Genomic DNA, 13,696 nt, shown 5'->3' with positions numbered 1-13,696 from the left:
GCCGGGGCAGCCGAGGCCACAAGCTGGGCATTCAGCCAGCTTAGTCCTCCCTTGCTCTGTCCTGCCTGCCTCCTGCAAGGGGGGGAGTAGGGCGGGAGTTCACTAGCTGAGCCCGAGCTCCCCGCCAAGCCCCTTCCTCTGTGGGCGTACTCTCTCAGCAAACCTTTATTAAGCACCTTCTGTGTATACTTAGGAGAGACCCTACCTCAGAGAGGGAGAACAGCTGAGACCTTTTGCAGGAGCCTGGCATCCTTAGAGAGCTCTTGTTCTCAGAACCTTTTCCTTTTTGACTGCAAGTCCGCCATCGGCTGGAGCCCCCTGATGGGTGGCCGCGGGAGACGGGAACAAAGAGACTGTTGACTTAATGAGGCCCACGGAGTGGGTACTTCCGCAGGCTCCCAAGGAAGGCAGGTTTTTCCTCTTTCATTTTGGAAAGTGACAGCTGACAAGGGCCGAATACAGACTATTTTTGGCTCTTAGGACTTAAAGATTCTCCGAATCCTTTCTTCTTAGCTCTCTCCCTGCTGTCCTGTCATTATTGTCACCCCCCACAAGGAAATACAGCCTTTTGATCCTCACCCAATCAGGCAGAGAGTGAGCTGTAAACAAAAGTGAACTCGTGACATGAGGCTAGGGGGAGGGATGTTGGCAGCTTATTCCTCTGCTCCTGAAAAAAAAAAAAAAAAAAAGCATCCTGTTTGCTGTGCCAGGATGCCCACCCCGGGGTACTGCGCCCCAGCTGCCGAGGCCCAAGAGAAGCTGCTGCCTCCCTGGCCACCGCAGACTGAAGAGGCGTCACTGCGGGCGCCCTCTTTACCACGGTGTCATGGAGAAGGGACTGAGTGGCCGCAGAGGGCCCTGACAAGCAGCTCCATGCAGAACCTTCACCCCCAAGGCCAGCAGAGGCTGGTAGGAACTTGGAGAGAGGGCCATGTAGGGGGACAACCGTCAGTTACCTTTGTGAGAACTGGCCAGGTTCTGGCTCTCCAAAATCTGAGACTTTGGAAGTTACTCTGCTGTTCTGCTCTTTGGTGGCCTCATTTATAAATGAGAATCCTGATTGTAGCTGCCTTCTAAAGCAGGAGCAAGGATTCCTCGAGATGGCCTGTCACCTTAGCACCAGGCCTGGCCAGTTGTAAGTACTGACTAAACGTTAGCGGCGCTCGTTACTGTGGGGGCTCAGTGAGACTGGGTCTAAGATGACCAGGGCTGACTTCCTTATCCCCCGCTCCACCCTCCGCCCTCAAAAGGGAAATCTAGAAGGGCTGGTTGGCTTGGCACTGATGAGCTCCCTCTCCTTCTTTGCTCTCCTTACCCTTCTCTCTCTCTAGGGGACACTACACAGAAAATGAGAGCTGCTCACTACCCTACCCCAGCCGAATTGGACGCGTATGCTAAGAAGGTCGCAAACAACCCACTGACTATAAAAATCTTCCCCAACAGTGTGAAGGTTCCCCAGCGGAAACACGTTCGTCGTACTGTGAACGGCCTCGACACATCAGCCCAGCGCTACAGCCCCTACCCGACTCAGGCTGCCACCAAGGCAGGCCTGCTTGCCATTGTCAAAGTGCCAGCCAAAAGCATACTCAAGGACTTTGACGGCACCCGAGCCCGATTGCTCCCTGAGGCCATCATGAACCCCCCGGTGGCGCCCTACGCTCCTGCGGCACCCAGCACTTTAGCCCACCCCCAGGCCCAGGCTCTGGCCCGCCAGCAGGCCCTGCAGCATGCACAGACCCTGGCCCATGCCCCTCCCCAGACGCTGCAGCACCCTCAGGGTATCCCGCCACCCCAGGCGCTGTCCCACCCTCAGAGCCTCCAGCAGCCTCAGGGCCTGGGCCACCCTCAGCCCCTGGCCCAAGCCCAGGGCCTGGTCCACCCTCCAGCCCTGTCTCACCAGGGTCTCCAGCACCCCCCCAATCCCTTGCTGCATGGAGGTCGGAAGATGCCAGACTCAGATGCCCCCCCGAATGTGACCGTGTCTACCTCAACCATCCCCCTTTCGATGGCGGCCACCCTGCAGCACAGCCAGCCCCCGGACCTGAGCAGCATCGTGCACCAGATCAGCCAGTTTTGCCAGACGAGGGCAGGCATCAGCACTACCTCAGTGTGCGAGGGCCAGATCGCCAACCCCAGCCCCATTAGCCGCAGTCTGCTCATCAATGCAAGCACCCGGGTGTCGACCCACAGCGTCCCCACGCCAATGCCTTCATGTGTGGTCAATCCCATGGAGCACACCCATGCGGCCACGGCCGCGTTGCCTGCCACAGGCCCTGTCAACCTGCCCGCGGGCATCTCTCGAGCCCCCACTGGCTACCCTAGCGACCTCAAGCCAGTCGCCTGGAACCAGCACCAGCTGGCCCATCTACAGCAGATGTGCAGTGAGGCCGGGGGGACGCCGGCCCCTGGCCTGACAGGCAAGCATGCGGCAGGACGCGAGTTGGCAGGGCCCGGCTTTGTGGGCAAGGCCCCTGCCTACCCGCAGGAACTCTGCCTGGCACAGTCCTTCCATCTGAAGCCACCCCTGGAGAAGCCAACCCCATCCCCACCCGTCAACGGCCTGGCAGCCCCATTGGCCTACCCCAATGGTCACTACTTCCAACCCCTGTGGAACAACATTCTGCCCACCCCCAATAGCGACAGCTCGGGGTCTCAGGACCTCGCCATGCCGTTCCATGGTGGGCAGCCCACGGGTGCACCCCTCGACTGTGGGACGGCTGCTGGGGCCCACTACCGAGCAGGGACCGGGGGCGGTCCAGTGGCAAGCCAGAACAGCTTGATGCAAACGGTGGATTACCTAAGCGGGGATTTCCAGCAGGCCTGCTTTCGAGAACAGAGCCTGGCAATGCTGAGCAAGGCCCACCGAGCCCCTGGCAACCGAGCCCCTGATCCCGCAGATAGTCGAAATCTTCATATTCAGCACCCCGGGTATAGATAGGGAGCTCTGGTGCCCTCCACAAGCTACACATCGTACATCACCCTCTTAGGTCGAGACTTACTTTTGAGTTATTGGGTAGTTTCAAAATTGCGCTGCTCCAATGTGATCATTCTTAGATGTCTAAGAAAGGGAACTTGGTGGGATCTCATTTAGGACAGCGGGGGCTTCCCCTGTGCCCTCATCCTGTCCTCCACCATCCCCAGCAGCTTCTGGGTTTATGTGAGGACCTAACCCACTCCAGGCTTTTCTCTCTGCTGCCTATCAGTCCCTTTGCCTTGGCCATTTCCCACCAGCCACCTCCCATCTTGTCTCTGCCTCTTTTCCTTAGGACTGGGGTGGGGGGAGGGGCAGGGCCCTGGAGAGGTGACTCTGGTGCCCAGCCCCTTCAGCTAGGCCTCTCCCTGTCTGTCTCTGTCTCTTTGGGACTAAGAAGCCAGACTTCCCAAGTGCTCTGGAAGCTAATTCCTTATTCACCCAAAGATCTCAAATCAGAACTGACCCAGTCTTCACCTCCTCCCGCCCCTCTCCATTCCTCAGGGCTCTGTTGTACGCCTGCCTTGATCCCAGCCTCTGCACTTGTCCTTGCTACGCTTCTCAAGGGCACCCTGCAGGCACCCGGCCGTAGCCTTGAGGCACGGGGAGAAGATCTTCGTATTGGTATCTCAGTTCCTGACCGTCCCCCTTCCAGCCCTAGAGAAAGGTAGTAAGGTAGTGACCGTTCAGCATAGCCAAGATCGCTTTCTCACTGTTGTCTCTGCTACTGTCTGCTGCTCCCATCCCCCATGCCCCTCCAGAAAGCAAGCAAAACAAAACAGAGTCTTGAACTAGGTAGGTAAAGGATGATCACATTGGAGTTCGGAATTAAAAACACCAAAAAAAAAAAAAAAAAAAACCGTTTGGTTCTGTCTACACTGGCTAAGAATACTGCTCTACACTGTAAGTTTTAAATGTCCTGTTTCTGTATGAATGTCGTGTGGGTTTGAGTAGCGTTGTGTGAGCGGCCCCACAGGTACATTCACCCTCTTGTCACCTCCTTTTGCAGCCCCTCAGTTTAATGAAGAAAGAAAAAAAAAAACAAAACACAAAGCCTTAAGCTCTTTGAATTCTTCCTTTACCGACTGAGCATGTCTCTAACAGCTGGAGGCGGACCTCTGTGGGAAGCAGCCCCTCCTGCCCTTGCCCGCCCTTCACGCGCCCATCCTTCACCCCATGCTCAGCCTGTCTCATTCCCAAGTGGCAAATAGTTGGCTAGAAATTTAAAACTTTTCTGTAACTTTCAATTTAGATCATGTTTTGTAATTTTTTGCACCCTTCTGTTAAAGATACGTAGTCGGGCTCTTTTTTTTTCCCAACCAAATAAGCCCTTACCTTTCCTCTTGTCTCTGGGGAACGTGAGCTGATGTTCTTATTTAAGATTTGGGGTTTTGTTTACTATACTATCTACTGTTCTTTAGCCAGAAATTCTCTAGTGATCTGAAGCAATGTGACTGAAGACCAGTTTTTAAATTATGTGTTGGCAAGTTGCCTTATATTTAAAAAGAGGAAAAAAAAAAAAAAAGAAAAAATGCCTGATTGTGTTATGCCAAATGATAGCAACATGAAGTCCTAATTTATTGTTCCTGATTTCCCTGCCATCTGTGAACACTGGTACCTCCCTGTCCCCGAGCTCTCAGGGGCACCTGCAACTTCTGGTGCAGGGCCTCCCCCCAAGGCGTCCACCGTCTCACCCAGGGCCCCCTTCTGGTTCTCGCTTCTTGGAGTTATATTTAAAGAGCACCACTGTCTCCCTTTATCCCTCGCTTGACCTCCAAACCAGATATTTTTGCCGTAATTTTTTCCAATGCCTCTCCCCGAAAGGTGAGCTGCCATCTTAGGAAATTGGACCAGACACCAACTTGGGGGCTTTAAATCAAACCTCAGTCCCTCAAATCTCTTCCTGTGTAGGGGTGCAAATCTCTGAAGCTCTCACTCCCACCCCTAGTCTGCATGGAAAATGTACTGTGACCCCCCCCCCCAGCCTCCCAACTGCCCTTGCCTTTGGTGTGAGATGTTTCCCAGTTCACCCTGAGCCCTCTCCCCCTCTGCCAGCCAACCCCCAACCAGCAATAAGGGTCCAAGCCAGGGCCTCCTGTCCACACTCCCTGCCTCCATCCCACACTGCCCCTAGGGAACACCTGATTCCCTACGCTGTCCACATACTGTAGCATTCATTCTCCATCTCCCTCATCTTCTCACCTGTGGTGGTTTATGGGTGTGATGGGGTTTTTAAGATTATTATAAACCAGTAAAAAGAAAAAACTCACCTTCTGATCTTGTCCTATTCGTTGAATGCTGCGAATGTTTGAGGTGATTTTTCTTGTAATGGTTTCTGACATCTCATTTCCAGAAGGAAAGCCAGTCCTTATTTTTCAGAGGGCAGCTGTATAGTGTCTGTCCCACTCCGAAGCCCTCCCGGTCCGTGAGCCCAGAGCGGGTCCGTGGTGACTGGAAGGCACGGGGCGGTGCACTGCAGCCGGCACCCGGGGCCTCTCCCGGGGCTGCCCTGCACGGCCGGCCGTGTGTGCTGCCGCTTGCACTCCAAGGACCATTGAGAAAGGGATCTGCTTTGCTGATGAGCCAGCTGAAGACGAAATGTCCCCCCCTTCCCCTTCTCCCACCTCCAGCACTTACGTTTTAAAGATTTTATTTGACACAGAGAGGGAGAAGCAGACTCCTGCTGAGCAGGGAGCCCGACATGGGGGCTTGATCCCAGGGCCCTGGGATCATGACCTGAGAAGAAGGCAGACGCTTAACCCACTGAGCCACCCAGGCGCCCCACCGCCAGCACTTTGGAAGTTTTGAGGGCCTCTGACTGGTGGAGGTAATAGGTGCGGTGATCTGTAACACGTGACGCAGCCCCTCAGATGGAGTCGTCAAAGTCCAGTCCCTTTCTGAGCATGCCGGTCTCTGGGGCGCCCTTCTTCCTTTACTCCATGCTGTCCCTGTGAAAGCAAGCCACCTGCCTGGGTCACATACCTGCAGTCAGCCCAGGGTCACCCCGCTAGGGTAGACAGGTGAACCCGCTGTCTGGCCTCTTTGGGCAGGTGCTTATGGAGTCCCATTTTGCCTGCAACCGCACTGGAATGAGGAGGTCTGGGGTCAACCACGACACCCACTGTTGCACACAACTCCAGGAGGCACCATTCGACCTTCCCTGTGCACGCGCCCCTAGAGCGGAGCATGGCAGTCCTGCCAGCAGAGGGAGCCCACGGGAAAGCTGATGCTGGACGGGCGGTCCCCCCTCTCGCCGGCCGCAGGAGCTGCAGAGCAGCCGTTCGCTGGAGCCCCTGCTTTTCCCTCCCGGCTTCCAGACATCGCTGTACCAAGATGGCTTATCTGGGGAGTGGGCAGTCTTTACTTTCTCAGCAAGGCGACCAGGGCCCCATCTTCCCCTAGGTCAGTGAATTTGACCTTTTAAAGGGTGAGCTGGTGTTTGGTTCCTCAGGCTGGCTGTGTCGACTGTCCTAGCCCGTCACCTAACGAGGGCTCTTCTCACCTCAGCCCGTATGTGTAAGAGTGAAGGCAAAAACCCCAGCCCTCGAACCTTCCGCTGTTAGGTAATAGTTGCCACACACCGGTCCTTTTCCCAGGGCCAAGCAAGAAGAGTAAGGGACTTGATGCTGATTAATCGTAAAGTTTACAAGTCTAGGGGAACAGGAGTACTCCCATTTTACCAATGAGACTAACGGTGCCCCATGTACAGAGCAACTTGCCAAAAAGCAAGCACAGCAAGGATCCGAACCCAACTCCACCGCCACAATTAAAGGGAGCTAGTCCACCAGGGATTGCTAGAGCTTCAAACAACCCCGGCCGTCTCAAAGCAGCTCAAAGTTCGCTGAGAAGTCAGTTCACGGCTCGTGCCTATTTCATCAGCCAAGTGTGGGTAATCCCAGGCACTCACTGAGGCCCGTATGGGAAAGTAAACATGCAGAGGAGGAAGTCCAGGCGCGTTGACACCTCAAAAAGCCGTTGGCTCGGCTTACTCCCTGGGCATGGGCTGGGCTTTGGAGCCGGATTAACATTCTGACAAGCACATATTTTGTGCTGGGAACAAGTACTGTGGTCTTAGAAGTCTTCACTACAGCCGGCTGAGATGGGTTCTTTTAGGATGGTGGTAAAAGGGATTTCATTTGTCTGTTGTATTAAACGAAGTCACGTACGTAAAGCGCTGAGCAGTGTCTGCCACACGACAGCTATCATTAGACCAAAAAAGACCTACCTCGGCAGAAACACTGTCGGGTGGGGTATGGCTGGATCAGGGACTCCAGGCTTATAGAACGTTCGGAGCCTGCACCTCCCCCATTTAGCCACCAGACGGCAGCGGCAGGCAACTGCGTCCCGCACAAAGCCTGATGCAGCTCCTCTGTCGTCCACCAGAGGGCGAACCGGCAGGGGAGAGTGGCAAGCAGCAGCCCGACTGGCCCTGAGCCTTCACAGCTGGGCCCAGCCTTCCAGGGCCCTAACCATCCCGGATAAGTCAGGCTGGAACCAAGTTAATAAATACAATTCAGGATTTATTAAAAACCAGGGCTCCCCTGCCGTGCCCTCCTGGCACTAAGTAAATAAATAACCAGAGGGGGCACAGCCGGGGAAAGAGGAAGAGAAATCAGATCTCAAGACAGATTCTTTTAACTACCCCTCACTTTCCCCCCACTATGGCTCTTGGGACGTAGCACCAGCAGGCACCTCAGTCCCGGGTAGAGTGTGGCCGGCACCAAGGCAGGTCTTTCTTCCCGCCCAGGAGAAGAGACAGACCTTGGGATCACTTGTTCCCAAGCCCTTGATGACCCCAAGACCTGTTCCCACCCAGAGGCCAGGGCTGAAGCACCAATAGGAGGCACCTGAGGGTGGTAGGGAAGGTGGGAGGGGGAAGAGGGGAACAGAACCCAGGCAGCAGAACAGGCTGAAAGGGGGTCCGGCCCCCTCTCCGGGTTCAGCCAAGTTCCTGACTGGGGTCATATTCCACCCTCCCTTTCTCCGGGAGCCCCGTCTGCACTCAGCTGAGGATCTTTCGGGGCAATTCAACAGAGGCACGGATGAAGACGGCATCATCCCGCACGTAGTTTCGCTTGCGGATATCCTGGTGGGAGATGAACTTGGGATACCCAAAGCCCAGAGAGCTCTCATCCAGGGAGCCCCGCCAAGTGCCCGGTTTTTGGAAATTCTTCCAGTTTGGGTCGGGGTGAAAGGTCTCAGTGACATGCTGTGGCTTGGCCAGCCCAGGGTCGCTCTGATCCAGCAGGGAGAAGGTGACACGGCGGGCGAACGGCCACTCAAGGAGATTGTCAAAGGCACCTGGCAGCACGCGGATGTAGAGCGAGAGGTGTGTGCCCTCCCCACTGCCGTTGCCATTGAGGAACGCAGACACCTGCAGCTTGTAGCCGTACTTGTGCGTGTAGAAGGCCGGGCTGAAGCACTCGAGGTTGGGCTTGGCTTTGGCTTCCTGAAGCCGCCGTCCGTAGCCGCTGATCTTCCAGATGAGCACGCCGTCGCTGCCCACCGACAGCTCCTCCAGCTCCCGCCGCAGCTCCTGCAGCTCCTGCCGCTGCCGGCTCACCAGGGCGCACATCATGGCCAGGTGTGGCTTCACGCTCTCCTCCACGTGCCGTGCCATCGCCAGCTTAGGGCACTGTCGGCCAAGCCCCAGGTCGGGGGAGGAAGGGAGGACGGTTCTCAGTAGGCACAGGCCCAGGGGAGGGTGGGGGGGCGGGGACAGGGCTGCAGGTCCCCAGGGGAAGACAGAGGACACTTAGGCCGGCGGTGGCCAGCAGAGGGAAGGAGCGAAGGCTTCAGAGCAGCACAGCAGGGACTACCAAGGGCCTGTCTGCATCTGAGGCTTCAAGGACCAAAAAGGGGGCAGAAAGCGGAGGGGCGGCTCACCCTGTGCTTGCAGCCGGAGTCCTTGAAGGGACACAGCACCAAGGCCGTGCTGCAGCTCTCCTTCAGATGGCCAGGCAGGTCCTCCCGAGCCACCGTGCCCACGCCACACTGGTTGGGGCAGGGCACGGGCAACCTCGGGCACTGGTACTGGTGGCTCTAGGGCCGCAGAGGCAGAGACACGGCGGTCAGCAGCTGAGCTCCCCGCCCCCCGCTCCCCGCCCACCGCTCGGGAAGGGCCTCACCTGGATGGTGTCGAAGACGAACTCCTTGGCGCAGTAGGTGCAAGGCTGGGTGCGCTTGGGGCACTCGGAGGTGGCGTGCTGGGCCAGCAGGCGCCGCATCATGCGGGCCCCGCACTTGTTCTCGCAGTACACGCTCTCCTGGGGGCACACGCCCTCGTGGCTCTGCGGAGACGCCCAAGAGGCCGAGGTGAGGGCTCCCCGGGCTGGTGGGCGCCCCGCTCTCCCGCGCCCCTCAGCCAGGCCCCTGCTCACCTCAAAGGCCTCCCCACTGAAGTCGCAACCGCAGAACTCGCACTTGAGGCGCCGCTTGGGGCAGTCGTGCTGCAGGTGGGCAGGCAGGTCCCGGCGGCTCAGCTTGGTGGGGCAGCGGTTGGGGCAGGGGATGACATTGAAGCTGCACGTATTCAGGTGGCTCTGGTGGCAAAGGAGGCAGTGAGTGCCTGCCAGGAAAGGGGTCGTCCCCCTCCCTGCACAGGAGAAACTCACCTGCAGGTGGCGGAGTGGCCCGCTCCAGCGGCAGCCCTCCTCGCTGTGGATGCAGCGGATAGCCAGGCCCAAGACCTGTACCTCCAGCTCGGGGTCCGGGTAGATCTGGGTGGATGCGGAGGAACCATGCAGGGTCAGAGCCTGCTACAGTCCCCAGTTACACTCCCCCACCCCATCCCCGCCAACAGCCTAGCTGGACCATAGCGGCAGTAACAGGCTCTCCTGAGCTGTATTCCCGTGCCCAGGGATGAAAGGCCCAGCAGGTGGTTATCTGCGGCAAAGCTCGATACCAGGGTCCCCAGTATGCCTGCACATGACACTCCCTTTGGAGTGGCAGCCAATCAGCCTGCTCAGTTCCAGGCAGCCCTCCACATCCTCTGCTTCCTTCCTCCTGGTAGAGGGGTCCTGGCCGTCAGCCACGGGTCTGGCTTGCCACCCGAAGGGGAGGGGAGCACTTCTTTTGGGCACAGAGCAGCTCTGTGCACCCCCACAGGCCGGGCATTGTGCCTGCCCTCCAGGGCAAACACTGGCCTCATTTGCAAACTGGCCCAGTGGGAGGGAAGAGGCCACCTTTGTGGGGGCACATGATTCCACAGTACGGAGTTGACATTGGCCCTGAGCCGACTGGCTGCCAGCAGCTCCAGCCTCCACCAAGGGCAAAAGCCTGTAACCTGGGCCTCTGCCTGGCACTGTGGACTCACCTTGGCATAGTCCAAAGGAAGCTGGTCCTCAGGGCATTTGAAGACTCCTTCACTGTGAAGGGGGAAGGGACAGGGTCAGGCTTCAGCTTTGGGAAGGGGGAACCCAGGCCCCACTCACCCCCTCAACCAGGGTTCCCTCCCTCCCCCTCACTAGACCTGTTGTCAGCCAGACCCCAGAAGATCCCAGCTCTTGTCCTGGGGAGAGGGGCTCTGGGCCCAGTGGAGGCAGACAGCTGCCTCAGACAGCATTTGGCCAACAGGTGGCGGCTGGTACCCCTCCCCCCAGGAGGGCAGCTGGACTGGAAAAGAACAGGACACCTGCACTCCACCGCCATTAGTTTTCACTGGCTGGGGGGATGGGATGGGGGGGCAGCGACGGGCTGAGATTAAGTGGCAGGGCTCCCCAGCCCCCATTAGGGTTCATGTCCAAGACCCAGGGCAAAGGTCAGTTAGGGGCCACTTTATCCCATCCCTTCCCTCCTCCCATGAGGGTGTGTCTTCTAAAGCAAAGAGGAGAGGCTCACCCTAAGGCACTGTTTACAGTCCTATCCAGTCCTAACCACCTGCCCCTGGGAAGGGGCTGCATACCCCCATCTTGCACATGAAAGAACTGAAACGCACAGGGAAAGCAGCACCTGGATGTCTGATGCCACAGCTCACATAGCTTCCACTACACTGTACACACAGGAGAGAGGCTGGGGCAAGAAACCCCTCCAGGCCAGCTCAGCCAAGGCTGGTCACTGTAGGGAAGGCTCTGAAAGCTTTCTCACCTTGCGCCAATCCCCACTTCCTGACCCTGGCCAGGACCAGTCACACACACCTGCCATGGCCTAGGCAGGGCGAGGGCTCACCCAGTAGGGCTGAAGGCCCTCAGGCATGGCATTCCTGGCAGCTTTGTCAGGCAGGTGGGAGGCAGAAATCGAGGAGGAAGCGGAAGCCACATGGCAGCCCTGTCCATGATGGTACTTTGTAGGACCTGGGCAGTTCATACCCCAGGTGCCCAAAAGATTTCTAGCACCTACCTCCCCTGACCCCACTACCACCACTGGCCAGGGCACCAATGCCAAGAACAATACATGCCCAGGCACTGAAGAGGTGTGCCCATACCCACAGGGCAACCAGCCTTCCTAGGCCAACCTGAGTAATAGCCCTGGCAGGCATGGAGAAAGAGGGGTGGGCCATGGGGGAGGGGTCTGCTTGGCTGCTTCAGGAATGTGCTGATTTAGTGGTTTGGGAGACAGGGAGGGGACTAAAGCAAGTCCCCAGGCTTCAGGCAGATTAGCCAGAGCGGCTTGGGGCCCAGCCAGGACAAAGGTTCCGCCAGGGCTATGGACACCCTGGCTTGTAGGGTAGGGGATGGTGGTGAGGGACAGAGCCTGTTCAACCACTTCTTTCCTTCGGGGGGCCTCAGCTGCACAGCTCAGGGGCTAGGGGAGGGGAGAGGCAGGGGCCGAGACTGCTCCAGGCTGTGCAGTGGAGGCCCAGACCCAGGGGAGAAAACAGGATGGGGGGAGGGGGCTGTGGGAGAGGAAGAGGGGATTTCCGGGAGGGGGAGGGGCAGAAGCTGGGGAGAGGGGCAGAGGAGGTGGAGGGAAACGGCCTGACAGCCCCCTCCCCTGCTCCCTCCGAGGCAGTAAGGGTGGGTCAGCTGGGAGTGGGGGCAGGGGCTCAGCTGGCCTCATCTGGAAACCAGAGGGCCGGGGAAGGGCACCGCACAAGACAATGGGACTGTGTGTCTGTAGGGGAGTATGTGTGCACACTGAGGGGAGGAGGGCGGAGAGAGGAGGGTGAGGGAAAAGGAGGAGGGGGAGCAGCAGCTCTCGCAGGAGCATCTGTGAGGGCAGGAGCCGGCCCAGGCGGTGGGGAACTGAAAACAAAGGGCCTGCTGAGATTTCCGCTAGCGAGGGGCTGCGGAGGGCGGAGGGGGGGGGGCACGATAGGTAGGAGCCCCAGAAGTGCTCCTTGCCTGGGCCCCTAGCTCCCCTCAGCAAACAGCCTCCAGACAGGCGGCAGTGGCTGAGCCGGCTTTCCCCCGTGCTTTTGGGGCACGACCTCCCCAGGAGTGGGGGCTCCCACATCTCGCCTCCCCACACCCGGGCCTGACCAGCTCCAGCGCAGGAGTTTAGACCGAGGACACCGCACAGCGCCTAGAACTCAACAGATGCCTCAGAGCCAAGGGGTCACCTAGATCCCTGGTTCAGTAACACCCAGAGTGCGACCCCCTCCCTCACGATTTACGGACCATCCTTGGTACTCAAGATCCCCAGGGGCGAGGAGGGACACCCGAGGGGCTCCACTGCTTCAGGGGCGATCTGTAGTGTCACAGTCTTCCCTCTGTTGTGTGACCAAAAGCAGCCCGGCTTAAATCCCAGTTAACCCTTTAAGTAATTGTGTGACCGTGGGCAAGTCGCAGGCTTTCTTTGTATCTCTTGTTGCACCATCTGTGAAATGGGAGAACAATAGCTGCCGTTCTCCGATTGTTCTTAGGATCAGAAGGGGTGAGATGGGCGAAAACTCCAGGAGCTTAAGGTACTGGGCGGGACAGAGGGTTCTGGCCTCCTCTTCCCGCACGGATTCAAAGTTCAAGAATGAGGCCGCTCCTGCTTTCAGGTGAGGGGGAGGGCCTGCCACGGGTCAGGAAGGGCGTCTTCGGCTGCCTCCTCCCCGCCGGCAGGCACGGAATTCTTCCCAAGGGCCCCGGGACCCTTCGGATTACTGCGTGGGGTCCTCCCTCGGGGCCTGACGTCACCGCCGCCCCGTGACGTCACGGTGGGCGCCCCTGAGGTCACCGAGCCAAGGCGCAGACAAAGGCCCGGCGCGCCTCCGGCCTGGGCCCCTCCCCACGCGCCGTCCCCCCTCGCCACGGCCACCGCCACGGCCGTTCCCCGCTCCCCCCGGCCCGCACCTGAGGAACTCCTGCAGGCAGGTGTCGCAGAAGCGGTGGCCGCAGGTAGAAACCTGCACCGGCTCGCGCATGGGCTTCCCGCACAGCGGGCACAGCAGCCGCCGCTTGGGCTTCTCCAGGAACTTGTAGTCGAAGCCGGGCATGGCGGGCGGGCGGCGGGCACGGGCAAGCGGGGCCGGGCACGCGGCGGCCCCACAGCCCGCGCCTCGCTCCGGCCGCGCTCCCGGCTCCGGGCGGCGCCGACTGGCGGCCGCGGCCTGCGCCCAGCCCCCGAGCCCGCGAGCCCGCCCGCCGGAAGAGGGGGTGGAGCCGCGCCCGCGCGGTCCTAGCGCCCACCGCATCCAGCTCCCACCCACCTCGCGGGCTCTCGGCTTCGGGGTCGGCGCGCGGCCAGCCTGGCGCCCTCCACCGAACGCTGGCTCCTCGCTCCCTTTCGGAAGAGAGATCGTGGCTCGACTTCTCCCCGGGGCTGGGGGCGCCCTGACGCTGGATGGGGCGGAGGGCA

The 13,696-nt window shown here is 59.0% G+C and overlaps 2 protein-coding genes across 5 annotated transcripts in view; one reads left to right on the top strand and one right to left on the bottom strand.

Moving 5' to 3' along the window:
* Positions 1 to 5,240, top strand: part of FAM222B (family with sequence similarity 222 member B) — a 93,780-nt gene extending 88,540 nt beyond the window's left edge. For 3 of the 4 annotated variants that reach the window (XM_040641057.1, XM_008695333.2, XM_040641058.1), the window contains exon 3: positions 1,332 to 5,240. In XM_040641057.1, coding sequence (XP_040496991.1) covers positions 1,332 to 2,938 — 1,607 coding nt within the window. In that variant the 3' untranslated portion in view covers positions 2,939 to 5,240. The remainder of the gene's footprint in view (positions 1 to 1,331) is intronic. The other variant, XM_040641059.1, reaches the window with a different exon arrangement.
* A 2,373-nt stretch (positions 5,241 to 7,613) lies between these two features.
* On the bottom strand, positions 7,614 to 13,388 carry TRAF4 (TNF receptor associated factor 4). The gene is made up of 7 exons (XM_040641060.1): positions 13,192 to 13,388; positions 10,287 to 10,338; positions 9,586 to 9,690; positions 9,352 to 9,513; positions 9,100 to 9,261; positions 8,858 to 9,013; positions 7,614 to 8,606 (listed from the first exon to the last, which is right to left on the bottom strand). The coding sequence occupies exons 1-7, from the start codon at positions 13,332 to 13,334 to the stop codon at positions 7,974 to 7,976; spliced, it is 1,413 nt and encodes a 470-aa protein (XP_040496994.1). The 5' UTR covers positions 13,335 to 13,388; the 3' UTR covers positions 7,614 to 7,973.
* Between the last annotated feature and the right edge of the window lie 308 nt (positions 13,389 to 13,696).

The sequence above is a fragment of the Ursus maritimus genome, unplaced genomic scaffold (assembly GCF_017311325.1).
Source record: "Ursus maritimus isolate PB19 unplaced genomic scaffold, ASM1731132v1 scaffold_24, whole genome shotgun sequence".
Taxonomy (NCBI): Eukaryota; Metazoa; Chordata; class Mammalia; order Carnivora; family Ursidae; genus Ursus; species Ursus maritimus.
This window is presented reverse-complemented; position numbering and strand designations above follow the sequence as displayed.

Coding starts and splice junctions, on each gene's coding strand:
- TRAF4 (XM_040641060.1), bottom strand. CDS start 13,334: ATGCCCGGCTTCGACTACAAGTTCCTGGAGAAGCCCAAGCGGCGGCTG. Junction 10,339..13,191: donor TGCCTGCAGGAGTTCCTCAG/GTGCGGGCCGGG, acceptor CCCCCTTCACAG/TGAAGGAGTCTTCAAATGCC. Junction 9,262..9,351: donor TCAGTGGGGAGGCCTTTGAG/GTGAGCAGGGGC, acceptor GCGTCTCCGCAG/AGCCACGAGGGCGTGTGCCC.